The sequence below is a fragment of the Dysidea avara genome, chromosome 14 (genome assembly GCF_963678975.1).
Source record: "Dysidea avara chromosome 14, odDysAvar1.4, whole genome shotgun sequence".
In the NCBI taxonomy this organism is placed as follows: Eukaryota; Metazoa; Porifera; class Demospongiae; order Dictyoceratida; family Dysideidae; genus Dysidea; species Dysidea avara.
Window position 1 is genome coordinate 11,688,957 of NC_089285.1, and position 27,277 is coordinate 11,716,233.

At 40.9% G+C, this 27,277-nt stretch overlaps 5 protein-coding genes and 1 long non-coding RNA gene across 6 annotated transcripts; 3 read left to right on the top strand and 3 right to left on the bottom strand.

Moving 5' to 3' along the window:
• Positions 1–1,296: 1,296 nt before the first annotated feature.
• LOC136244394 (uncharacterized) lies at positions 1,297–2,743 on the bottom strand. Its single transcript, XR_010695216.1, has 3 exons — positions 2,596–2,743; positions 1,885–2,537; positions 1,297–1,829 (listed from the first exon to the last, which is right to left on the bottom strand). It is a non-coding gene; the product is annotated as an uncharacterized lncRNA (long non-coding RNA).
• A 950-nt stretch (positions 2,744–3,693) lies between these two features.
• LOC136244110 (uncharacterized) lies at positions 3,694–6,275 on the top strand. Its single transcript, XM_066035628.1, has 2 exons — positions 3,694–3,967; positions 4,012–6,275. The coding sequence occupies exons 1-2, from the start codon at positions 3,694–3,696 to the stop codon at positions 6,273–6,275; spliced, it is 2,538 nt and encodes an 845-aa protein (XP_065891700.1).
• Positions 6,276–8,565: 2,290 nt separating this feature from the next.
• On the top strand, positions 8,566–12,283 carry LOC136244111 (uncharacterized). The gene is made up of 6 exons (XM_066035629.1): positions 8,566–8,587; positions 8,629–9,265; positions 9,332–10,167; positions 10,331–10,580; positions 10,650–11,434; positions 11,634–12,283. Exons 1-6 carry the CDS (start codon positions 8,566–8,568, stop codon positions 12,281–12,283), a joined length of 3,180 nt encoding a protein of 1,059 aa, XP_065891701.1.
• Positions 12,284–13,050: 767 nt separating this feature from the next.
• On the top strand, positions 13,051–14,535 carry LOC136244112 (uncharacterized). The gene has a single exon (XM_066035630.1). The coding sequence runs from the start codon at positions 13,051–13,053 to the stop codon at positions 14,533–14,535; it is 1,485 nt and encodes a 494-aa protein (XP_065891702.1).
• Positions 14,536–15,533: 998 nt separating this feature from the next.
• Positions 15,534–21,022, bottom strand: LOC136244113 (zinc finger BED domain-containing protein 4-like). Its single transcript, XM_066035631.1, has 2 exons — positions 20,574–21,022; positions 15,534–15,978 (listed from the first exon to the last, which is right to left on the bottom strand). The coding sequence occupies exons 1-2, from the start codon at positions 21,020–21,022 to the stop codon at positions 15,534–15,536; spliced, it is 894 nt and encodes a 297-aa protein (XP_065891703.1).
• Positions 21,023–25,357: 4,335 nt separating this feature from the next.
• Positions 25,358–27,022, bottom strand: LOC136244114 (uncharacterized). The gene has a single exon (XM_066035632.1). It carries the CDS (start codon positions 27,020–27,022, stop codon positions 25,358–25,360), a length of 1,665 nt encoding a protein of 554 aa, XP_065891704.1.
• Positions 27,023–27,277: the final 255 nt, after the last annotated feature.

The window sequence follows — 27,277 nt, forward strand, 5'->3', positions numbered from 1 at the left end:
TGTTGGAGAAGGTACTATCTGATGACTCTTTTAAAGTAAAGACCCCATCAACGATTGAAGCAAGAAAATGTGCAGAAGAGTTGCTCACTTGGTGCTTGGACTGCAAAAACAGCACTCTGCTGAATGTATTCAACAAAACCCTGGCAGATTCACAGAAAAAAGTCATCGGTGCAAATCATTTGCATACAACAATGAGAAATTATGGCAAAAATTTTTTCTTTTACGATTCAGTCAAGGTTTCGTGGATCAATGGAAGCAATTTTTAAATACTGCTAATGTTCCAGTCAAACCTGTGTTATTTCAGCACTTGACTGATGTCCTGTTTAGAAAGCATTTAAATGACCACGTTCAAGTGCACTATGTAGATGTAGTAACTGATACAGAACTAACTAATAATGAAAAGGGCGTTCTTCGTTATGTTGCGGGGTATATTTGTAGACACCTACAGAAAAGATTGGAAAGGGATGGTCACAAATTCAAGGAGAAGATGATTCTTTGCTTATCAGATTTAGTCAAAGGAGATGTCACCGACCAGCTTGGCACTGATGAAGAGTGGACTGATTTACTAGATAGGGGTGGACTCTGGCATGTAAAAGAGAACACTTACCAGTTTTTTTGTGCTGTTGAGGATGTGGTTAGAGGCATACTACCAAAGCTGGTGCTTCCTAATGCACCATTAAAACCCGAGATGATTAAAGAAGTAACTAGTGACAACGATGTTCACATCTATTAGCTCATTGCTACAGCGGACTTTAAGGTGGATGACTATGAAATTCATGATATTCTGCTATTAAAAATAATTGAACTGTATGTTACAGTCCGTGGATTTTCTCTTGCTAATGGTTGGCTTGAGAAGTACAAACAACTAACTAAAAAATCTATGCAGCGGACAAAAAGTCTTCGCAGAGAAATTCACGATAGTACCACAGCATAGTACAATTCACATCACACATGATTATTATTTACTGTATACTTGTGTAACATCATTAGTATTTCATTATTAACATAGCATCAAGCATAAGAATGGATAAATTATAACAATGTATTGTGTAACAGCTCATTTACAATTTTATTTCTGCTTGTGGGAATGTCTCTTTGAGAAAAATTTAATACCAATCCCTCTGCTAGGCATCGAGCATACAAGCAAACAAACACACCACAGTCATAAGAAGTAGACTGTCTTGGAACACTCTCCTCCTCCTTGATAAAATACGAATGGCCACTTGCCTGGTCCAAAAACTGCTTCACAGCCTTCAAACATGTGTGATTTTGCTTTGATTGTGATTTCACAGAGCAATCAACATTTACCGGATGTGCTGGAGAAGAAACGACAGCTAATGGCCGTACTAGAGAACAATCAACATCTAATGGACGTGCTGGAGAAGAATCAACAACTAATGGCTGGACCGGAGCACAATCAACATTTATTGGATGTGGTAGAAGAGAATCATCAGGTGCCGATTGTGCCAGTGGAGTATCTACAGTTTCAGGATGTAGTAAAGAAGAACCTTTATAATCATTTTCCTTAGCAAGTGTTTTCTTTCTGTTTCTGCGACGCTTTGGTAATGGTTTGGTATCTTGCATATCAATTTGCTGCTTCCTGCCACGGCAATTTCCCTTAGATATGTTTCCACACACTGAGTTGATGATTCGTAATGCTTGCGTATTTTTACAAAACTGAAAAGCATTGGGATTTTCTCCAGCTCTTCCTCTCTGCCTTTGACATCCAAAAAAGTTCTCGAGCGGATCCTGTGAGATCCGCTCACTCAGAAAGAACTTAACTCCAGGTATCTGTAAGATGTACTTCACCAACTCGACAAATGATTTAACTGAGTGGACAAATGCATGCATTGTTACTTTATGAATTTATTTGAAAAAAATTACCTGTCACATCTATTCCATCACGAGTTTCTTTGGCCAATAGCATCGTTCCCTTAGCTTGTGGAGTATAACCTATCCTTTTTTGCACACTTTCTTCCCAACTCTTCAAGTATGGCATGAACTCATCAGTGAGCCACTACATATAACATAAACCAGAATGGACAGTTAGCAGTACACACACACACACACACAAGCATGCGCACACACAAAGCAAAGCAAAAAAACCAATATCTCTAGCTACCATCACAGACAGTCACACCCATCCAGGGTGCCTGGGCACTAATCAAGCGCTATGAGCCAGTGCTGGCAATCCACCTGGGAAGGGCTGGTACCCCACAGGTGGGGCTGTACACACATATACACACAAAGTAGTATGTAGGTAGGAAAGTGGGTCAAGTTCAACCTTATACTTTATGATAAGGTTTTCACTAAATAACTGAAATTCATTCACGATACCAAGTAATGCACCTAAGTTGAAAATCATCAGTTTTCTCATAGGGCTTTTGGAAACGCTTCCTCTTTTTCCTTCCACAGTTTAAATTTGTCACATTTACACAATCAAAAAATTTATCGATCATCTCAATAAATTTTGCTGTCTCTTCAACATTTTCATCCTTGGTATCAATTAAGGCCTTAGAAACTCTTTCACTCATTACCTACATAGTGAACAATATAGCAACAGAATCAACTACGTATTATCTATGACTTGTATACCTGTGCAGCAAGGTCCACACGCATTTTTGAGTATGAAGTAAGCACCATGTGTTCGTATTTCAACTTCGGAACCTGCCTAAGGTTTATTGGCTTTGATGTATCTTGATAGTAGAGATCCACCACATGCTGCCAAGAAATTTCCTTGCCATTGCACTAAAAATTAATACATACAAATAATTATACATTTCATAGGGAGCCACTGTGTTGGTCGTACACCAAATCGTGCTTGATGTGCATTTCATCCATAACAAGAATGACGTACTTGTTCAATTTATTGCTAAGAAATGCAGTGTCGACAAGATTTTGGTCAACTTCAGTTGAAAATCCAACTTTTGCAGGGATGTAGTGAGTATAGTCTCTTAACGTTGACTGTGATGGTAATTTAATGCAGCCAGATTTGCGCAAAAGCTCGTATGACTTTCCAGATAAGTGCCAAAGGTATAAGCTCCACTTAATAAACAGAGGATGCCACTTCACACTTCACATGAAATATCGATGGAACTCCAGTTTTGGTATTTTCAACAATGCTAGTCCCTAGATTAATAACAAAGGTAAACAAATACCCACTGTAGTTACAGCCACATGCATGCCAAATATACTTATTCATGTTTATGCCATACAATAAACATACGGGTAGCATCTTTCATGGTATTCTCATGAATGTTTGGAAGTGCTAGAAACCTTTCATCATAGTTTCCCTCACACACAACAGCATTGGAAATTGTCGTCAACACATCCTTGGCTTTTGACACTGTAAGAAGTGGATACATTTTTACGTATATCCAAACTATTCCAACTTCAAAGCTTTACCTGTATTCACTTCTGATGGTGCACTTCTCAAAATACTACAATTTTCCTGACGAATATCATTGGCTTGTTCCAGTTCATTTCTTTGAGAGGTTGTCAATTAGTACCAATTTCGTGACAAGTGGCGCCCAACGAGGGGCAAGAAACTCACTGAAGCCCCCTACACGCAGAATCCTTTGTGCCGGGGCATTTAAACGGCACCAGTAGAGGTGAAGTACTGATAAGACTGAACTGTGTATTCTCGTAGTTTTATTTTTAGATTCATTCACGCCGTAGAGATCGAGAGCAAGCATGAGTGAAAACTTGGATCGATTGAAGACCGTTAGAGGATCACACCGTGGAGTCGTAACGAAGCTAACTAAAGAAACCGACACTCTAGCGGCCACAGAACCACTAACCACTGAACAGATCGACCGTTTAACCGTGATACGACAACAGTTAAATGCTAAGGAACAGACATTACAGACTCTTAATCGTGATATCTTGAACCTGTGTTCATTGGAAGAAATTGAAACAGAGGTAAATGACGCTGAAACTGTGGTAGCCAAGATAATGGACTATAAGTGTCGAATTGACGTAGCCTTACAACCGCCGTCTCCCGCACCCCAGCTGTTGTTGTTGCATCACCACCTGGAGCTGTTGCAAAAACGCGTCTACCCAAATTGAGTTTGGCCAAGTTCAAAGGTGATGTCACTGCGTGGGTATCCTTTTGGGATTCATTTAAGTCTGCAGTTCACGAAAACAACGAAATATCAAAAATTGACAAGTTCATTTACCTGCATTCTTTGCTTGAGGGTGCTGCTGCCTTAACCATTCAAGGGCTCAGTCTAACAGAAGCCAACTATGACTCAGCTATAGAATTATTGAAGAGATTTGGCAACACTAAACAGATTATTGCTACCCATATGGAAGAAATCTTCAGACTTCCTGCTTGTATTGGAGATCGTGCCCAGCCTTTGAGACGGTTATATGACAAGATGATGGTTCACATACGTGGGTTGAAATCCCTGGGCATTGAGACTACCCAGTATGGCAGTGTGCTCATTCCTGTCCTCATGTCCAAACTACCAGATGGAGTACGTCTAAGAGTGGCTAGAGAGAATCGAGAGGAAACCTGGGAGATTAATCACCTGATGAGCACTATTCTTATAGAAGTTGAAGCCAGGGAAATTAGTGAAGGGGCCAGAATCTTATCACAGAAGAGTGTTGTTCACTCTAAGACACATGTTGGTGGCTTTAATCCTACTGCTAACTCTTTAGTAACTAATAACTACACTGTCAAATGTGTGTATTGTGGTGAGGCACATTACTCAGCTTCATGTAAGAAGGTAGTCAGTGTGAAAGATCGTAAGGAAGTCTTAATAAGAATGGGGAGATGCTTTGTTTGTTTGAAGTCTAATCATAGGGCTCATGACTGTGAATCTCACAGAAATTGTCGTTATTGTCATCGTAGACACCACCAGTCCTTGTGTGAACCACAAACAACAAACCAACGTGACCATAATGTGGAACAGGTTACACCAGTTGAAGACACCACTGCTAATACTATTAACACTGTGAAGAGCGGGCAATTGGTTTTACTACAGACCGCACGGGCTGAAGCTACTAATGGAAGTGAAACCAGCATTGAGAATGTGAGGATACTCTTTGATAATGGTAGCCAACGCTCCTACATCACAGACTCATTGAAGACAAGACTTGGACTGTCACCCATCAGAAAGGAGAAGCTCAACCTCAACACCTTCGGTGATAGTAAGTTTAAAACACAGAATTGTGATGTTGTTACAGTGTATTTGCAGAAACCTGGGAGTGAGAACTTGTATTGTATTAATGCATTAAGCTTTCCAACTAAATGCGCTGCACTACCCAGTCCTGTTGACCTTAGTGCTTACCCCGTGTTGAATGAGCTCGGATTGGCTGATTGCCAGGTCTCACCAGATCAGAACCACATTGACATTCTCGTAGGCTCAGACTTCTATTGGTCCCTTGTGACAGGGGAGATTATTCGTACTGAAAGAGGACTTATAGCTGTTTGTAGTACATTGGGCTGGCTTATATCAGGACCTGCTGAGACTGCTGTTACTGAGGAATTGGCCCATACTCATTCCAATCTTGCTATTAGTTATTTTAATGAATCGAGTTCTTCTGAATCCCATGATGACCAACTTGTTACTGCTCTTAAGAAATTTTGGGAAGTTGAGACTCTTGGTATTGAATGTATTGAGAATGCCCCTTCAGATGACATTTTTCTACAAGGGTTGAAATTTAAGGGCAATCGCTATGAGGTAGGCTTACCTTGGATAGGGGACCATGTTAAGCTTTCTGATAATCGTGATCCTTGTTTTAGTCGTTTGAAATTACTTCATAAAAGATTGCTTAAGAATCCTGACATTCTTCGTGAATATGATTGTGTTATACAAGATCAGTTAGAAAGGGGTATAATTGAGAGTATTCCCATGCAACAAACTAACAAGGAGAAGGGTTCTATTCATTACATGCCCCACCATCCTGTTATACGGAAGGGGCGGAGCACTACTAAGGTCAGAATAGTATATGATGGGTCTGCCAAATCAAAAGAGTCTGGATTATCTTTGAATGATTGCTTACAAACAGGGCCTAACCTTATTCCCAGATTATTTGACGTTATGGTACGATTTTGTAGTCATTTGATAGCATTAACTGCAGATATAGAGAAGGCCTTGCTCATGATTGGCACTAGTGAGTCTGACAGAGACATGTTGCGTTTTCTTTGGTTCAAGGACCCTCACCGTGAAGATAGTGAAGTTGTTCAATTTAGATTTACCCGTTTAGTTTTTGGGCTGCGACCATCACCAGCCATTCTAGGAGCTGTAATTGCTCACCACACTCATTAGTACCATGACAGTCAGCCTGAACTGTGCCAGTGTATAGAGCGGTCTTTGTATGTTGATGATCTCATTGCTGGGGCTGATACTATTGGTAATGCTTTTAAGTTATACAAGACAGCTAAATCAGTGATGTCAGATGGTGGCTTTAACTTGCGCAAATGGAATTCCAATTCTCCTTCTTTGTTAACGATGATTAAATCAGAACAGAATAATCAGAAACCCAAATAGGAGTTTGATAGGGTGAAGGAATTAGAACCTGATTCAGACAAGCTACTTGGAATTCAATGGTTTCATGAGACTGATGAATTTAGATTCTGCTTTGGGGAGTTACAGGCTCATGTAAGAGGCTTGCCATCCAACAAACGAACGGTACTGCGTGTGACTGCTGCCATTTTTGATCCAATGGGTTTTCTTAGTCCGTTTGTTATTCTTCTGAAGGTAATGTTTCAAATGTTGTAATTATTGTGTGTGAGACTTTAATAAGAATAGAGTTATCACGTGCACACAATCATGGTAGCTTCGTATTCGATGCTGAATCTGTATCCTTGTGTTTGATGATAATCGCTCGCGAAACAATCGATTCGTGCCTACCCTGAGGTTGGGCATAAGCTACCTTTGACGATAGTTCTGATATCTGGCGCCCAACGTGGGGCTCGACTGATTGGATATCGATGCACGTGTCACCTTCATCCTTGTAACCCAAAGCGAGTCGCCTGGTACCGTGGAGCGATAATACTCTACTTCTCTATCGCAAACGGTACTAGAGAAGGTGACGTTCTTTACCGTGTTACTTTTATTTCGTAACGATTTCTTGTGTAGGTATACACGCTCGCAATGAGCGAAGACGAAGATAGAAGGAAATTAGAGAGGCTGAGAGCCGTAAGAGGAGGACATCGAGGTGTTGTCACTAAACTCTGTCGAGAAGTGGAGGTTATACTAGCTGAAGAATCATTCGCTACTGATCCAGTAAAGGTATCACGCTTAACCATAATCAATGAGCAGCTTGACACGAAGCAGAAGGCCCTTGGCAATTTGGATGGAGAAATTGTATCTGTATGCCCACTTACAGAGATTGAAACTGAGTTAACGGAGTCAGAACCACTAGAAGCTAAATTGTTAGAGACGAGACCCAAGGTAAGTGCTGCTATTATCAAGAGTACAAGTGCTGTAAGGGAGGGGACAGCATTAACTAGCCATGTTTCCCCTGAAGGTCCTGTTAACAAGCCACGTTTGCCAAAGCTCACTCTACCCAGATTTAGGGGTGATATTACTCAATGGAGCACATTCTGGGACTCTTATAAGTCAGCAGTACATGATAGCACGGATCTTCCCACAATCGACAAATTTAATTATTTGAATTCATTACTTGAGGGAGCAGCAGCCAGGACTATTCAGGGTCTTACCCTCAATGAAGCAAATTATACCGCTGCTGTACAATTGTTGGAGGAGCGATATGGGAAACCTCAGCACATTATTAGTGCACATATGGAGGAATTGGTGTAGCTGCAAGTATGTACTGGAGACAAAGCTTCTGCTTTGAGGTATGTGTATGATAAGATTAATGTGAATCTTAGGGGCTTGTCGTCCTTGGGTATTTGTGAGAAGGGTACTACTACCCTTGGGCCTCGCACAGTTGATCGTACCTCTAACAATTCACAATCGGGTAGACAAGTAGAGCAGTCACCCACTAGGGATGGTCCTAATAGTAATCCAAGCAACTCTACCGTTCAAGCCACAACTAGTGCAAGGAACCATAAAACAGTATTGCTCCAGACTGCACATGCAATTGCCTTGGCTGACCCTAGTGGCCCACCTGTGCCTGTACGTATTTTGTTCGATAGTGGGAGCCAGCTATCTTATGTCACTGAAAGGCTTCAGCAGCAACTACACCTCAAACCCATGAAATTTGAAAGGCTTCACCTGAATACCTTTGGTCATGTTGGTTATAAGACACAAGAGTGTGCTGTTGTCTCTTTGTATTTACAAGGGCGTCAATGTACAGAGGCAACAAAGATCTCAGCTTTGACTTCTCCTTCAATTTGTTCCTCACTCCCTTCTACTGTTAGAATAAGTAGTTATCCACACCTGCAAGATTTGCTATTGGCTGATGTGTGTGACAAGCCTAAGGGGGAGATAGATGTGTTGATTGGCTCCAACTATTATTGGAATTTTGTAACAGGTGATATAGTGAAATCAAGTGAGGGACCAGTAGCTGTAGATAGCAAACTTGGATAGCTTCTGTCTGGACCAATCGATTCTCGTGGAACGAATCTCAGTTCCACCTGCCTGGCGATCAATGGAGTACCAAATAATCCAAGGTATGATGAACACGATGATGTTTTAGTTGGTATACTTAAAGAAATTTGGGAGGTCGAATCCCTTGGAATTGTTCCATTAGATGAAGGCTCAACCTCCAATCAATTTCCTCCAAGAATTTCATTCGAGGACAATCAATATTCAGTTAGTCTGCCATGGAGGTTAGATCATCCAGTAGTTCCTAGTCATTTATCTCTATGTGAAGGTCGATTGAAGAGTTTGTTACATAGACTTCAGTGGAATCCGGAAGTTTTGTTGGAATATGATAAAATTTTGAAAGATCAATTGAAAGCCAGTATTATCGAGACTGTAGACCCGGAATCAGTACAGGGAGCTGCTAGAGCCAGTGATAATCTTCCAGTTCATTATCTGCCGCATCATGGTGTAGTGCGTCAGAGTAGTCAGACCACAAAACTAAGAATTGTATACGATGGATCTGCTTGTGGCTTGGGAGATCAATACTCCCTTAATGATTGTTTAGAAACTGGTCCTAACAGTATTCCAAAGTTGTTCAGCATTTTGATACAGTTTAGATGGCACAGAGTAGCAATCAGTGCCGATATAGAAAAGGCGTTCCTGATGGCAGGTGTTGATCCTCCTGATCGAGAATGCCTTCGTTTTTTATGGGCCAAGGATCCATTTAAGCAGCCATATGAGTTAGTTCATTTTCAATTTACCCGGTTAGCCTTTGGCTTGCGCCCCTCACCTGCCATTTGAGGCTCAGTATTGGCTCATCATATAAATAGATATTGTTCTCAGTACCCTGAAGCTGTGAAGAAGTTGAGAGACTGCTTCTATGTTGATGATTTAATTACTGGAGTGCCTGACGTTAACACTGCATTGGAATTTTGTGTACAATCGAAGCTGATCATCAAGGAAGCAGGAATGAACCTGCGCAAATGGAATTCCAATTCACCCGACTTGCTGGTGAAGCTCCAGTTGGCAATGGAATCGGAACAGAGTGCTAGTGGTTCTTGTAAGACTCTAGTTGAAGAAGATGAGACTTATGCCAAGTTTATGACTGGCCATAATGTTTCACAACCATCGGGAGACCCTGCCAAAATTCTTGGAGTAGCTTGGGACTCAAGGAATGATGCCTTTACCTTTGATTTTACTGAGATAGCGGAACTTGCTGACTCCACTGAAATAACAAAGAGATCCATTTTAAGGCTTACTGCCAAACTCTTTGATCCTCTTGGATTTGTTAGCCCACTTGTGATTCAGTTGAAGATCCTCTTTCAAGACCTGTGCATTGGTGAAGCAGACTGGGATGCCCCGTTGTCTGGCGAAATGTCGCTGAAATGGAAGAAGCTTACTGGCAGTGTTGGTCTTCTGAATAGAGTAGCTGTTCCGAGGTGTTATTTTGAATTTAAGTCAAATAGACAAACTTCCCAACTGCATGGTTTTTGTGATGCATCTGAGAGAGCCTTTGCGGCAGTGGTGTATTTAAGATCTGTATGTGAGGATGGAAGCGTTGAAGTCAGCTTGGTGGCATCCAAAACTCGTGTCTCTCCTAAGAAACAACAGAGTATCCCACGATTGGAGTTGCTTGGAGCTCTTGTATTAAGTCGCCTTGCAAACAGTATAATTGATTCATTGCCAATGGCTATGTCTGTTTTTTATTGGACTGATTCAATGGCTGCTCTTCACTGGATAAGAGTGGTTAAGCCTTGGAAGCAGTACATCAGCCACCGAGTAGCTGAAATGTCGTCTTACTGTACGTGATCAGTGGCAGCATTGTCCAGGAGACATTAACCCAGCTGATATTCCATCAAGAGGGCTGAGTAGTGAGAAATTAGCAGACAACAAGATGTGGTGGAAGGGTCCTGAATTTTTACAATTGTCAGATGAACAATGGCCAAGAAGTGAAGTTTTCCCCTCAAGTGAGATTACTGAAGAAGAAGTGATCAAGAATCCAAAGGGCCTTATACATGTTCTTTTAAGTGCAAGTGAATTCAAGTGTAGCAGTGTGGATGAGGTAATTGATTGCACAAGGTATAGTCGTCTCAATGTATTACTTAGGGTGACAGGCTTTGTACTTAAGTTCATTAATTTGTTGTCCAGGAACCGTCATACAGAAACCTCACTTCGCTCTTGTGGTAACTGTTTGAATGCGGAGGATTTAAATGCTGCAGAGGCACATTGGGTACGGTCTATTCAAGCCAAATCATTCACAGATGAATTGTGCTACCTCAACTCAAGTTGCAAGGTGACTCGTACACCCCCTGTTAGAGTATCTCAATTTGGTTTGTTTCTCGATGAGTTGGGACAGATCCGATGTCAAGGAAGAATAAGTAATTCCTCGGTTAGCTTAGGCAGTAAGAATCCTATTTTGTTGCCGTCATCTCATCCCTGGGTAACGCTGTTGATTCGGTATGTACATCAACTCATCAAGCATAGCGGAACTGCTGATACCTTATCAACAATTCGAGAAAGGTACTGGATTCTTAAGGGTAGGCAGGTTGTGAAGAAGATTTTAAGAGGCTGTGTGGTCTGTAACAAGCTGGAGGGTGTTCCAGTTCCTCCTCCTGATCTCCCCAGTGAACGAACATCAGAGGATCCTCCCTTTAGCCATACAGGCATAGATTTTGCAGGACCACTTTATGTGAAGGGTGATGATGAATCAGACAAGGCTTATGTCTGCCTGTTTACTTGTACATCCACCAGGGCTGTTCACCTTGAACTAACACCAGATCTGTCAGTTAGTTCATTTTTGTTACTATTTCGTCGATTTGTTGGTCGAAGAGGCCTACCTGTAACTCTCATCTCTGATAATGCTAAGACCTTTAAAAGATCATCTAAACACATTTTGAAGATAGCTAGATCCAATGAAGTGATCCGTTTTTTGGGTGAGAAAAGAGTAACATGGAAATTTATTGTGGAAAGAGCCCCTTGGTGGGGGGGGCTTTTGGGAACGCCTCATACAGACTGTTAAGAGAAGTCTTAGGAAGAGCATTGGACGAAGTAATTTAACCTATCAACAGCTCTCCACTTTGATTGCGGAAGTGGAATGTGTCATTAACTCTCGTCCCCTGACCTACATTTCAGACGATTCAGATGGAATTGTTGGCTGTTTGACACCTTCCCACTTACTTAATGGTAGAAGAATTGCTGCTATGTCTAACAGTGCTCATTTTGAGGTAGTCATCACTTACCAATCTTTAACCTTTAAACTTAAACATCACAGACACTTGCTCGACCAATTTCTGAAGCAGTGGAGGCGTGACTATTTACTGAATCTTCGTGAAAGTCATTCTCTTAAGGCCAAGAGTGGTGGACATGAGTTAATTCAGGTGGGTGATGTTGTTGTGTTGAAGAATGATACAAGTAAACACATCTTTTGGAGGCTGGCAGTTGTTAATGAACTATTGAAAGGTAGTGATGGCAAGGTTAGGGCTGCAGTGGTGAAATTGGGGAACCCCCGTGGAGGTCACAAGCTGCTTAGAAGAAGTGTCAAGCATCTTTTTCCAATTGAAGTTCACCACAGTGAAGTTATACAACAGCAGCAGCTAAATCAAGATAGCGATTCAAGTGACAATTCATCGAATTCTCGACCTGATAGTGAAGTTACACAACAGCAGCAGCTAAATCAAGATAGCGATTCAAGTGACACTTCATCGAATTCTCAACCTGATGTTTCCAGTATTTCTCAACCTGATGCTTCAAATGTCCGATGTTTCCAGTGTTTCTCAATCTGACGAATTAGATACAACAAATGATGCAACAGGAAGACCACGTCGTCGTGCTGCAATAATTGGAGAACAGATCCGTAGAAACTTTTATTACAAATAGGACTATTTGATTTTTCTTGTAGCTAAGGTTAGGCCATTTTTTCTGTTAGCCATGTAATTTTAGTTGGTCTCCCCAAGGTCGCCAACCGCGGGGAGTGTTGTAATTATTGTGTGTGAGACTTTAATAAGAATAGAGTTATCACGTGCACGCAATCATGGTAGCTTCGTATTCGATGCTGAATCTGTATCCTTGTGTTTGATGATAATTGCTCGCGAAACGATCGATTCGTGCCTACCCTGAGGTTGGACATAAGCTACCTTTGACGATAGTTCTGATACAAACACTTTGTGTTAACAAGTCCCACTGGGATGATCCTCTCCCGCCAGACCTGGCTCATAGGTGGAATCAATTATTAGAGAGCTTGAATACCTTGAATATGGTTGTGGTACCCAGATGTTATTTTGTATTAGGGAAGCGCCCAGAAAGAGTTGAGCTCCATGGGTTCAGTGACGCTTCAGAACATGCCTATGCAGCTGTATTGTACTTAAGAACTCGCTACTCTGATGGAAGTGTATCAGTGAGATTAGTAGCATCCAAGACCAAGGTTGCTCCCCTTAAGAAACAAACAATTCCATGACTTGAGCTATTGGGAGCATTGATTCTTGCGAGGCTTACTAAGGTTGTCCAAGGCTTGATTTCCAATCTCAATGGTCAATTTTTTTGGGTGGATTCCATGACTGCACTTTGTTGGATCCGTAATGACAAGGTATGGAAACAGTATGTGCAACACAGAGTTGATGAGATCCGTCAGCTTAGTGATCGAGAGTTGTGGAGACATTGTCCTGGAAGATTAAATCCGGCTGATTTGCCTTCAAGGGGCACCATGGCTTCAGAGTTGATTGACCAAGTATTGTGGTGGCAAGGACCAAACTTCCTGAGGGAATCAATTACAAACTGGCCAACCATTGAAGTGTATGACCTCAATCATGAAGCACAGATGGAGATGGTAAAGAACATAACTCCAATTACTCTTTCCTTGGTCTCCACAAGTTCAACCTTTGTGTGTCAGTCTATTAAGGAGTTGATTGATTGCAAGAAATATGGAGGCTTAAATCGATTATTGCGTGTAACCTCTTATGAGATTCGGTTCATTAAGAAGTGCAGGAAACAAACCGACTCATTTGAACCTTTCATATCTCGTAGTGAAATGAATCAATCAGAGCTATTATGGATTAAGTCTATACAACGTAGTTTTTTTGCTCGTGAAATCCAATATTTCCGTTCTTGCTCAGGTCCGTGTCCTCTACTAGTCAAGCAATTTGGGCTGTTTTTAGATAACCAGGAAGTTTTACGTTGTAAAGGCCGACTCAACAATTCGTCTCTGTGTCTACTGAGCAAGAACCCAGCCATATTACCACATGATGATTATTTTGTAAAACTGTTGGTCTTGTGGGCTCATCAGAATGTAAAGCATAGTGGTGTTGCAGACACGCTACCTTATTTACGAGAACGTTTTTGGATCCTGAAGGGACGCCAAGTCGTCAGAAGAGTTGTAAAGTCTTGCACTGTTTGCCGTAAGCTTGAAGGACCATCATACTCTTCAGTTACAGCACCAGACTTACCAAATGAACAAGTTTCAGACCAGCCACCATTTACTCACACAGGTGTTGACTTTGCTGGACCCCTTTTTATTTCAGAGAAGAATGTCAGTGAGAAAGTATACATATGTCTGTTTACTTGTGCGTCGACAAGGGCTATTCATTTTGAGCTCACCCCAAATATGGGAGTAGATTCTTTTTTATTGGCTATAAGAAGATTTGCCAGTCGACGAGGGCTGCCAGCAACGTTGATGTCTGATAATGCTAAGACCTTTCAGTCATCAGCTAAAGAACTGATTAAGATTTCTAGGTCAAAGAAGATAAGTCAATACTTGACCAATAATCGAATTACATGGAGGTTTATTGTTGAGAAGGCACCATGGTGGGGAGGATTTTGGGAGAGGATGGTACAAAGAGTGAAGAGATGTCTTAGAAAGACTGTGGGTCGTACCAGTTTAACTTATGATCAGTTACAAACCCTCCTTATTGAAGTTGAGGCAGTCATCAATGCTCGCCCCCTCACTTATGTACAGGATGATGTTGATGGAATCAGCTATACTTTTTCTCCATCCCACCTGTACCCAGTTGAAGTGAAGAACCCAACAGTGTCTGGTGAATGAACTTTTAAGTTTTGTAATTATAATTATGTAGTTAGATGTTTGATCAACTGTGTTGCCTCAAACACGGGGAGTGTAATATTTATTTTATCTTTGGTTTTGTAATTAGGTTAGGCTAGGTTTATTCAATGATGTAATGAATTGTGTAATGCTGTCACGTGTGTGTTTAAGTTATCAGTTGAAGCGATTAACACGTTTGAGTGGTTTGAAGTGCTAAGTGGCGTGAATATCGTTGGCTTGTTCCAGTTCATTTCTTTGAGAGGTTGTCAATTAGTACCAATTTCGTGACAGGTCTCCTGCAGCAGAGAACAGTCGCTCGGATGGCACTGAAGTGGCAGGTGCAGACAGGAATTGTCGGGCTAGTTTTGAAAGAATTGGAAATTCTTGACAATGCTGTGACCACCACATAAAAGGGTCACCTGTATTGAAATCTATTAAAGGCACACTTAAGTACCTATCTACTTCACTAATAGATGTGGGCAGGTCTTCACTGCTATCAGCAACAATTTCAGAAAATACATCTAACAGAATGCTACTTTTTAGTGGGCAAACTCTCTTAGGCCTTGTTGGTCCCTCCATTTCAGTGTTACCTTGCAAACCAGTGTCAAGCTTGGACAATTCTTCCAATAAAATTTCTTTAATTGTCACTTTAACAATATTGCTTGAAAAGAATTTGTCCTTAAACCTAGGGTCAAGGAAAGTAGCAAAAGATAACTGCTTGTTTTCTTCAATTCTGTTAAAACGTAGTTTAAGCGAATGAAGCAGTTCTCTTTTCATAGTGCAAATACCACTGTCTTCAGTGTTTTTTCAAGTGCTCTGGTAAGTATACGTATGTACGGTATGACGATGGAAATAACTGCAAGGTCTGCAGATATAGACCTAGTGATCTCTTCCACAGGAGATAAAATTTCAATAACTCTTTTCATTACATCCAACTGGTGAGATGAAAGCTGTTGAACACCGCTATTTTCAGCAGCATATGCTGCTAACACCATCTTTTGCTATAGGACTGATGTCAACATGTAAAATGTGGAATTCCATCTTGTTTGGACATTCTGCTTCAATTTATGTTGTGGAATATTGAGGCTTTCTTGAATTCTTTTCAAATTGTGAGAAGCAACAGACGAGCGGTGAAAATGCCCAACTATACTCTTGCATATTGCAATGATATCTTTCACTATTTTCTGAGATAGTAAGCCATCATTGATTGCTAACTGAAGAGATTGGGCAAAACACCCAAAATGTGGTAGAGAAGCATCACGCATGGCCTTAGCCATATTACTGGAGTTGTCAGTGATCACTAAATGCACCCTCTGCAATGCTATTTCCCATTTTTCCAGCATGCTGAGTACCTGAGCAGCGATGTACTCTCCAGTGTGGGCTTCAGTAAGGCATTGGGCATTCAAAACAGCAGAAACTCGCTTGAACTGGCTATCATCCAATGAGCTGTAAGGCTAAGCAATGCCGTATCATTCACACTTGAACTCCACGCATCCATCGTAAAGCTCAAGTAACTTTCATCATCACAACTGCCTCACAACTTCCTCTTTCATTCCATAGTATATTTTTGGAATAATTGTTTCAGTAAAATCAAGACACACGATAGTGTGTCGTGCAGCCCAAGAAGCCGGCGCGCCACACCGTGAGTATATTAACAGGAAGAAAGAAAACGCAATTTTCACACCTATGTAGCTCTGTGATCCCTTATCCGATTGGAACCAAATTTGCTAGAGACGTGCCGCCCAGTTAGGGGAGTCTACATACCAAATTTGAAGGAAATCCCTCCAGCCATTTCCGAGATACGAGCGAACAAAATTTCGTTTTAATTTCTTCGTTCTTTTCTTCTTCTTCATTTCGCACACTTCGCAAAATTCGCCATAAAACACGAATGCGTGTTCGGATTGGGCTGAAATTTGGCACACTTAAAGGGCTCATTAAGGCGGATCTCCATACCAACTTTGGTAGGAATCCGATGAACATTCATGGAGTTATTACCGATTATTTGCGTAAAATAAGGTCGAAGGTCTGTCACGCCTACAGGGTAAACCCCTTGGAGGAATCAGTTGAAAATTGATATGTAGATGGAGCAACCATCGTAGGAGTGCCTTTTTGTGGTTTGAAAGGAATCGGGATAAAGACCATGGAGATATGACACAAAACCCAACCTGTGTCAAAATTACGCGATCGATTTTTATGAATAAAAAAACTATTAGTTTTCGTGTCTACCAGGCAAACCGCTTAGAGCAACGAGCTGAAAATCAGTATGTAGCTGGAATAATCATCATAGAAAGTTCTTGCAGTAGTACAGAAGAATCGGATTACAAATCACTGAGTTATGATTCGAAAGGCAACTACGTGCGGCAAATGCGAGATCGAGATACTCTAATAGAACAGTCACCCTAATAAAGCATTCAGCTGCATGTATAATTTACACAGTTATATTACATTGCAAGTTATTCTGTAGGGAATTCAGCTACAAACAAGTCATCCTGTAGTCAGATCAGCTAGAAGAAGGTACCTAATAGAGAGTTCAGCTACAAAGAAGCCATCATGTAGAGAGTTCAGCTCAAATAAATCACCCTGTAGAGAATTCAGCTACAAACAAATTGCCCTGTACAGAGATCAGCTAGAAACAAGTCACCCTGTAGAGAGTTCAGCTAGAAGAAGTTACATTGTAGAGAGTTCAGCTATAAAGAAACTACCATGTAGAGAGTTCAGCTGCAAACAAATTGTCCTGTAGAGACAAACAAATCACCCTGTAGAAAGATCAGCTAGAAGAAGTTACCTTGTAGAGAGTTCAGCTACAAAAAAAATCACCCTGTAGAAAGATCAGCTAGAAGAAGTTACCTTGTAGAGAGTTCAGCTACAAAAAAAATCACCCTGTAGAGAGTTCAGCTAGAAACAAGTCACCATGTAGAGAGATCAGCTAGAAACAAGTCACCCGTAGAGAGTTCAGCTAGAAGAAGTTACATTGTAGAGAGTTCAGCTACAAAGAAACTACCATGTAGAGAGTTCAGCTGCAAACAAATTCCCTGTAGAGACAAACAAATCACCGTGTAGAAAGATCAGCTAGAAGAAGTTACCTTGTAGAGAGTTCAGCTACAAACAAATCACCCTGTAGAGAGTTCAGCTAGAAACAAGTCACCCTGTAGAGAGATCAGCTAGAAACAAGTCACCCGTAGAGAGTTCAGCTAGAAGAAGTTACATTGTAGAGAGTTCAGCTACAAAGAAACTACCATGTACAGAGTTCAGCAGCAAACAAATCGCCCTGTAGAGAATTCAGCTACAAACAAATCACCCTGTAGAAAGATCAGCTAGAAGAAGTTACCTTGTAGAGAGTTCAGCTACAAACAAATCACCCTGTAGAGAGTTCAGCTAGAAACAAGTCACCCTGTAGAGAGATCAGCTAGAAGAAGTTACATTGTAGAGAGTTCAGCTACAAACAAATCACCCTGTAGAAAGATCATCTAGAAGAAATTACCTTGTAGAGAGTTCAGCTACAAAAAAAATCACCCTGTAGAGAGTTCAGCTAGAAACAAGTCACCCTGTAGAGAGTTCAGCTAGAAGAAGTTACATTGTAGAGAGTTCAGCTACAAATTAAAGAAACTACCATGTAGAGAGTTCAGCTGCAAACAAATTGCCCTGTAGAGACAAACAAATCACCCTGTAGAAAGATCAGCTAGAAGAAGTTACCTTGTAGAGAGTTCAGCTACAAAAAAAATCACCCTGTAGAGAGTTCAGCTAGAAACAAGTCACCATGTAGAGAGATCAGCTAGAAACAAGTCACCCGTAGAGAGTTCAGCTAGAAGAAGTTACATTGTAGAGAGTTCAGCTACAAAGAAACTACCATGTAGAGAGTTCAGCAGCAAACAAATCGCCCTGTAGAGAATTCAGCTACAAACAAATCACCCTGTAGAGAGTTCAGCTAGAAACAAGTCACCCTGTAGAGAGATCAGCTAGAAACAAGTCACCTTGTAGAGAGTTCATCTAGAAGAAGTCACATTGTAGAGAGTTCAGCTACAAAGAAACTACCATGTAGAGAGTTCAGCTGCAAACAAATCACCCTGTAGAAAGTTCAGCTATGAACAGATCACCCTGTAGAGAGATCAGCTAGAAACAAGTCACCCTGTAGAGAGTTCAGCTAGAAGAAATTACCTTGTAGAGAGTTCAGCTACAAAGAAACTACCATGTAGAGAGTTCAGCTGCAAACAAATTCCCTGTAGAGACAAACAAATCACCCTGTTGAAAGATCAGCTAGAAGAAGTTACCTTGTAGAGAGTTCAGCTACAAACAAATCACCCTGTAGAGAGTTCAGCTAGAAACAAGTCACTCTGTAGAGAGATCAGCTAGAAACAAGTCACCCGTAGAGAGTTCAGCTAGAAGAAGTTACATTGTAGAGAGTTCAGCTACAAAGAAACTACCATGTAGAGAGTTCAGCAGCAAACAAATCGCCCTGTAGAGAATTCAGCTACAAACAAATCACCCTGTAGAAAGATCAGCTAGAAGAAGTTACCTTGTAGAGAGTTCAGTTACAAACAAATCACCCTGTAGAGAGTTCAGCTAGAAACAAGTCACCCTGTAGAGAGATCAGCTAGAAACAAGTCACCCAGTAGAGAGTTCAGCTAGAAGAAGTTACCTTGTAGAGAGTTCAGCTACAAACAAATCACCCTGTAGAAAGATCAGCTAGAAGAAGTTACCTTGTAGAGAGTTCAGCTACAAACAAGTCATCCTGTAGAGAATTCAGCTAGAAGAAGTTACATTGTAGAGAATTCAGCTACAAAGAAACTACCATGTAGAGAGTTCAGCAGCAAACAAATTGCCCTGTAAAGAATTCAGCTACAGACAAATCACCTTGTATAAAGATCAGCTAGAAGAAGTTACCTTGTAGAGAGTTCAGCTACAAACAAATCACCCTGTAGAGAGTTCAGCTAGAAACAAGTCACCCTGTAGAGAGTTCAGCTAGAAGAAGTTACATTGTAGAGAGTTCAGCTACAAAGAAACTACCATGTAGAAAGTTCAGCTGCAAACAAATTTCCCTGTAGAGACAAACAAATCATCCTGTAGAAAGATCAGCTAGAAGAAGTTACCATGTAGAGAGTTCAGCTACAAACAAATCACCCTGTAGAGAGTTCAGCTAGAAACAAGTCACCCTGTAGAGAGTTCAGCTAGAAGAAGTCACATTGTAGAGAGTTTAGCTACAAAGAAACTACCATGTAGAGAGTTCAGCTGCAAACAAATTGCCCTGTAGAGAATTCAGCTACAAACAAATCACCCTGTAGAAAGATCAGCTAGAAGAAGTTACCTTGTAGAGAGTTCAGCTAGAAACAAATCACCCTGTAGAGAGTTCAGCTAGAAACAAGCCACCCGTAGAGAGTTCAGCTAGAAGAAGTTACATTGTAGAGAGTTCAGCAGTTTAGCTGCAAACAAATTGCCCTGTAGAGAATTCAGCTACAAACAAATCACCCTGTAGAGAGTTCAGCTACAAACAAGTCATCCGGTAGAGAGATCAGCTAGAAGGATCACCTTGCAGAGAGGTCAGCTACAAAGAAATCACCCTGCTTCATCTTTTCTTCTTCCTGTAGTAAAGAAAAAATGACAGGTTAAAAAGCCCTAAAGCCGGCCATAGACCGGCTTTGGGGTATACAAATACAAGAAGAAGTGAAATCTAATCCAAAACAGCCAAGCTGTAAAAAAAGAGTGCGGCCCTGAGAAAGGCTATGGTGAAAAAAGATGTGAAATCCAAGGTGGCGGCCAAGAAATGGCTGTGATGGTAGGTTAATGGTAAAAATTTTAATAACAACAATTCAGGTGAATTTGGTGCCGCTTGGTCTTGGCACAAAATTCACTTGAATTGTCGTTATTAAAATTTTTACCATTAACCTACCATCACAGCCATTTCTTGGCCGTCACCTTGGATTTCACATCTTTTTTCACCATAGCCTTTCTCAGGGCCGCACTCTTTTTTTACAGCTTGGCTGTTTTGGATTAGATATTTCCTACTGGGGCACTGGTAGCGTGGTTCTAGCAACTTCAAGACTTGCCTGAATCCCACATCTTCTACCATTGAAATTGGCTGGCAGTCAATCGCTACCATCTCACCTATTTTTCGGTGTACTCGTTGTGCCCTCTGGTCGTTGATATCCCAGCCCTTACTTCGGTCTTGCACTTTGCTTAAAGAAAGTAGTTGTAGTTCCCGTTTTCTTGTTTCCATTGGCTGCTTTGGCTCCTTTTCCGTTTTCCTTTCCAGGTATTTTGAGGGGATTTCCGGGTGTCTTTTTACTAAATGGTTTACAAGGTTAGTAGTAGTATAAGACTTCGTCGTAGAGCCACCTCTGGGAACTTTCGCTTCACACTCATCACAAATAGCAAACTTGCTGTCCTCATCAACAGTAAAGAATTCCCAAATAACTGATGTTTTTCTTCCCAAATCACGGCTAGGGTTTACTGCATTGCTAGGGTTACTTGCGCTCAACCTCGTGCTTACCGCCATTTTCGAGTATTAACAATAGACAATTAATCGGTTGCGGCACTTGCATAAATCACGTGTAATTATATCGTATCGGCTAGTGTTGTGTCTTGATCCAATACCGATACCAATAGGTATAATTTAAGCCGATATATGGTTTAACCGATAGCCGATCCGATTATCGGTGCAACACTACTGCCTTCAGCAATCAGGAGTTCACACTTCACATGAAATATTGATGGAACTCCAGTTCTGGTATTGTCAACTGTAGCCACAATGCTAGTCCCTAGATAAAGATCATATATAGGTAAACAAATACCCACTGTAGTTACAGCCATATGTATGCCAAATATACTTATTCATGTTTATGCCATAAAATAAACGTACGGGTAGCACGGAGTGTTCCTTTGAAAACCGGCGGTACGCAATCCCGGGTAAGTAGAATATCTATGCTTATACATATCCACCAAGTGTACAGCCTCCAGGTTATAGTGTGAAATGGGAAAAAAATAGAACTATAGACATCTTTCAGTTTCATCAACCACTTTGTGAATCACATGCACGCAGGATCTGTTGTCATTACCTTTTCAGTAAGGTGAAGCTTTGTTATGTGGTGTGTGGAAATAAATGACTGGATTTCTGAAAACAAAATAGCAGCCCTTATGGGTTATTGTAAAAAGCGACAGTTTTGTGGCCTTATAAGTTAGGCACAGCCTGCCACTAATTACAAGATCTTGTGATCACTTTGTCATCAGTCGCTTCCATGATTGCTTGCTTTTTCTTCTGTTCTACATGGATGATTCAGTGCAGCGAGCATATAAAGGGAACGGGAGGTATGTAGCTAAAGGTTTGTGCAGGTGTATTACATCTCTGAACATGTTTGTTGTATGTAGGGTAGGCATTAATCTGGCAAGCTAGTTATTCTGTACATGTTGTCATTCATCTCCATATGTACAGATTGCTGAGTGAGGACAATGCCAGGAAATTGGATGGACCAGGCAAGGTAGCTTCACGGCGTAGAAGAGAGAGGTTGGAAATTGACAGCGATAAACTGATGTTGCAGTTTCCAAAGCCTTGTTATAAGAAAAAGAAAAAAGGACCCGCATGATACACAGGCCAAAGATGAGGAAGAGTGTTAATAACAACTAGTTGCCTTGCACTTATCTAGCTAGACAAAACAATTTTGTTGAGTCAGGTGCATGCTCACAGTCAGCTTGCTGTGGCCACACCTGGTTTACTGAAATTGTTTTTCTTGTGCGTGTGTAAGTCTGTATTAAACATCTACACAGATAAACATTGCTCTGAGGTGGTTTCTTCTCAACAGTCCTAAATGTGGGTGTAGAATGTTAGTCCAGGAAATATTTAAATTAGGGCTGCACCGATTCTAGTATCGGTATCGGGCCAATACTGCTGTTTTCACGAAGTATCGGAATCGGCCATTATATTGTTGCAGATACCGATTCTTATCATGTACGAGAATAAATAACGTTCACTTGTATTTACTTATTTTACTAGCACAGTGGACGCCTAAAAGCATCAAGTATAACACTAATAGCTAACTACCAGCGAAATTACTGATCTATGCTGAAACCTACGTGTGAAAACGCTTTACTGAGAAAAAGATCGATATACTCTAATAGAACAGTCAATAACTCTAATAGAGCAATCAGGTAAAATTGACTGTTTCAGTATTAGAATATTTTGTGTTTTTTTTTGTAAGTACCATTATGACATCTACACTTCTCCAGAAGAATACTGGAATTTCCACTGGTTTGCATTTCAGTTACTTCCTTCTTTGTGAATCTTGATTGGCTACTTCATTATAAATGCAGGCTTTAGCCTTCTCACAGGTCCCTAGTGGGATAGCATTCACAGACAGATAAACATGAACCATACTGAAAACATGTACAAGAATACCATGAAAGACAGGAAGTCACTAACTGACCAGGTCTCTAGCTATAATTAGAAACCCTACCTAGGTCTCATTAACAGTCAACATTAAAGAGAATTATTTCTATTACAACTTGTGTGTAAAAGGGTATTTTTCATAATCGGCAGTGATGGGACCATAGTTGGCATAGGTGAGTCCACAACCAGCAGTGATGAGTCCACAGCCAGCAGTAATGAGTCAACAATCAGCAGTGATGAGTCAACAATAAGTAATGATGAGTCAACAATAAGTAGTGATGATGAATTAGCAACCAGTGATTTCCAGCTAATAAAGTACTTAGGAGACTCTGGAAACTTTTTCTGGTATCATGAGGCCAAATCATTGTACATACACTTTAGTATGCTGCCATTACACCTGCAAGTCATCACCAGACTACATAGTTAGCTAGCTAATTGTGTTCTTGGCAGAGTGGCTACAAGGTGAAGAGTGTATGTTATAGCTAGCTATTGCGTGAATTGTATGTTATAGCTATTGTGTAAATTGGCTTACTTGAAGAATTTACCTGGTCTGGTCTGGGTTTTCTAAACCCCCATGTAGGACAAGGACCCTCCCTCCTTACTATTGTGCTGTTTTTCATCTGTTTCCTGAGCTCTTGCTCCTTTGGTGTCAAATCAGGAAACACAAATTAACAGTTCACTTTACATTTTGTGTCCCAATCTACATTCTGGGACTTTAGACAGGTTCTACTTTCAGTAACAATGTTTCCTCTACAACTAAAGAGATGTTCTGATAACATGCTGGTAGCACAGAAATTTTTGGCTATCTTGGCCAGCAGTGGATAGCAAATACTAATCTACCATGAAAGAGGCTCTTCTTCTATGCTGTGCTGGGATTGGCAGTGTTGGCAGTTACATATTACTTGCAACCGAACTATTTAGTTACAATTACATATTACCCATAAAATAAAGTACCTATGATAATAGGATATGTGACCGGATTTGCAAAAGGGTACCTTTTTCACACACAAAATTTGACCCATTTTTTGAATGTTAAAGCTTCATAACTTTTTGATCATGGCATATAATTGCTTGAAATTATCAATGAATGTAGCTACAGTATCTGGCTACATTGTGATACTAAGAGAAAGTTAATCAGCATAAGGAGTCAAGTGTTACACCACTTTGTTTGCTGGTATGTCAAGTGTGTGGAAAAGGTACCTTTTTGCAAATCCGGTCACATATATTATATTACTTTGTGTCCACTGCCTTAAGCTGTCACGTGTGAAACTACCACCTAATCACGTGACATGATTGCGTTGTTGGGCAATGTGCAAATCTTGGTTATAAGTAAGAAGCTGGTGAATAAGCTTCATTCAGTAGGCTTCGTTACCTCGTAGTGGCTAGGCGATACTCAGTGGATTACTAACGAGATTAATAACTTTTTGTTACTTGTAGTAATAATATTACGAAACATTAGACTCGTAACAGTAACTATATTACTTAGGTAACGCGTTACATTTGTAAGTAAAGCAACTTGACTTATATTACCTGTTTTTATATTGTATTTTATTATATTACTTAGTTACCACAAACGTAATAATTATTACATAAGGTTTTACCCCCAACAGTGTACTGGGGATGGGTAAGATACTTTTGTTTAATGCTTTGCTGGAGAGTTAACTAGACCTCAAACATTTACCAAGCATTTTATTCAATCCTTTGGAAGTGTTAGTACATTAGGGAAAGTATCAGATGATGCACTTGCAGTTGACTGGGGTGAGGTCATTTCACCAGCCAAATGCTTTAGTGCTTATCAACGTCATCATCATGTGTTTTTCTATCTCCTAAATAATGAAGGATTAAAAAACTACTACTCTGAAGAGTACAATATCAACTGCACCAACTACATAAGGAAATTACAAAAATGCAGATGTGCTCTAACAACAACAAAAAAGAAACTGCTCAAAGAATTGTAAAGAACTATGACTTGCTTTGATACTTTCTAAATGATCGTTAGTCACTATTCAAAGGTTTCCACCAGTTCGCGTTGTCCCTCTCGATGGTACGTCTGCAGGATTCTCTTTACCAGGGCAATGATGCCAACATTCGATTGGTACTAGCTTCCGTATCTCATTGACCCGGTTTTGGATGAATGGTTTCCAGTCCTTCTCGAGTCATCTGATCCAGCACAACGCCACCTTCGAGTCTGTAAAACAAAACAGAGTGTTAAATTCCATCTCTTGTTCAAGTGCAGAGGACACACTACTTATCAACTTAGCAAGGAGAAGTGCTGACAGCAACTCCAGTCTAGGGATTGTTTGTACCTTAACTGGGGAGACTGTTGTCTTAGCGGTCACAAATTCAACTGAATTTTTCACTCCAGTTTCAACCCTTATGTACACTACTGCAGCGTACGCTCGTGACGATGCATCGCAGAATCCGATGAGACTGTACTGTTGAGAAGCTTGCCTAGAACTCCAACAATAACATCGGGGTATGGACAATGTGACATGTGACACTGTCAAAACGTGAAGTTATAGCCTTCCACTTGTTGAGAAGCTCTCCCGCCAATGGCTCATCCCATCCAACCCTACCCACACACAAGTCTCTGAACAACATTTTGAACTGCATGGTGATGGGTGATACAAATCCTAAAGGGTCATAAAACTTGCTAGCCACACTGACTATCTGTCGCTTAGTAGCTTCGATGCTTCTTACAAGAATTGCCAGCTCACTAAGATCAAATACTAAGTGATCTTGTACAACATTCCACTTTACACCCAGTATTCTCTGCTCTACATCGTTCCCTTGCTTCCCACCCAAGACTTCCTTGGTGTAGGTCTTGTCTTCATCAATTATGGATTTACATTCTCTGGCAGTTAGCCCACCCTCGATTGACTCTATGCGTTGCTGTAGTCCCTCAGAATTGCTCACGAACTTACGCAAATTGAAGCCTCCATCAAGTAGTATCTTCTTAGCCTTGGCATAGAGGTCAAAGGCACCATCATCATCTGCTGCTCCGAAGCTGACATCATCTACATAAATAGAACGACTAAAGGTTTCAACAAATGATGGTTCGATATCCTTGTATTTCTCTACATGATGTCTGATAGTGGCATTCAAAAGGAATGGGCTTGACGACACTCCAAAGACAACTCGGGCAAACCTTAGTGTCAAGACTTCTGGTACCTTCTTGTGTACGTCATCAATCCAGAGAAACTGTAGTACATCTCCATCACATGGCGCAACTGAGATTTGTAGAAAGACCTTTTCTATGTCGGCCACCAGTGCTACTTTGTGTGACCTGAATCTAAGTAGTATGTCCAAGATACATTGGTCAAACTTGGGCCCCGCATACAAGCAATCATTAAGAGATGGACCTCGGGTTTTGGCCAAGGCATCATAAACCACTCGGACCTTTGTTGTCAACTTATCTTCTCTGATTACTGGGTGATGCGGTAAGTAATGGGTCAACTTACTCTGAGACCCTTCATCCTTCACAACTTCCACAATTCCAGCAGCAAGCTGTTCCTTGATCACATCATCATAACGTCGGAGTACGTCTGGGGACTGTCTCAAGCGTCTAAGCAATCCGGTAAGTCTCTTCAGGGATAATTCATAGTGGGATGGTAAGGTGGGAGTTGCCTCCTTCCACGGCAAGTTAACTTCATATCTCCCATTCTTAAAACATATCTCCTTCTGGAACTGTTCGTACACATCCACCTCACCTTCCCTTATGCCAAGTGACTCCAAGTCCCAAAAGGACTTTAGAGTTCTGTCCAAACTGCGCTCGGACTCCTGTGGCACATAGCCATCCACCTTCAAAACATGAGTCGACACAAGTTTACATGATGTATTCTGAGATAGCAAGCCTTCAACTGGTCCAGACAATACCCATCCAAGTCTTGTATGAACTGCAGTAGGACCATCACCTCTATTAACCAGCTTGCCAGTGACCAATTTCCAATAATTGTCAACACCAATCAACATGTCTACTTCTAATTGGTCACCATCACATGAATAGTCTGCAAAATCTAGGTTAGCAAGATACTCATATCGCTCTGTTACACATGATATTGTTTGGCCACACGACGGTTCACAAATAAACGGTACAGCTAAAAACAAGAAGTTCATACTCCCCCCAGCTCGCAGGTTGATCCCCACTGACACAGCATCACACAATTGTCAATTGCCCTTCTCAGACCCAAAGGTCTTGATTAACATGGTTTCTGAATATAGCATGTTTAATGAAAGGGAATGTTTCATCCTCTTACTTATATAAGATTGTTGGCTTCCGCTATCAATTATTGCCCGTATGTTCATTGATATAGTTGGCTAACAGGGCTTGAAGACAGACACTTGTGCCGTCTGCAACAACACTGGCACCTT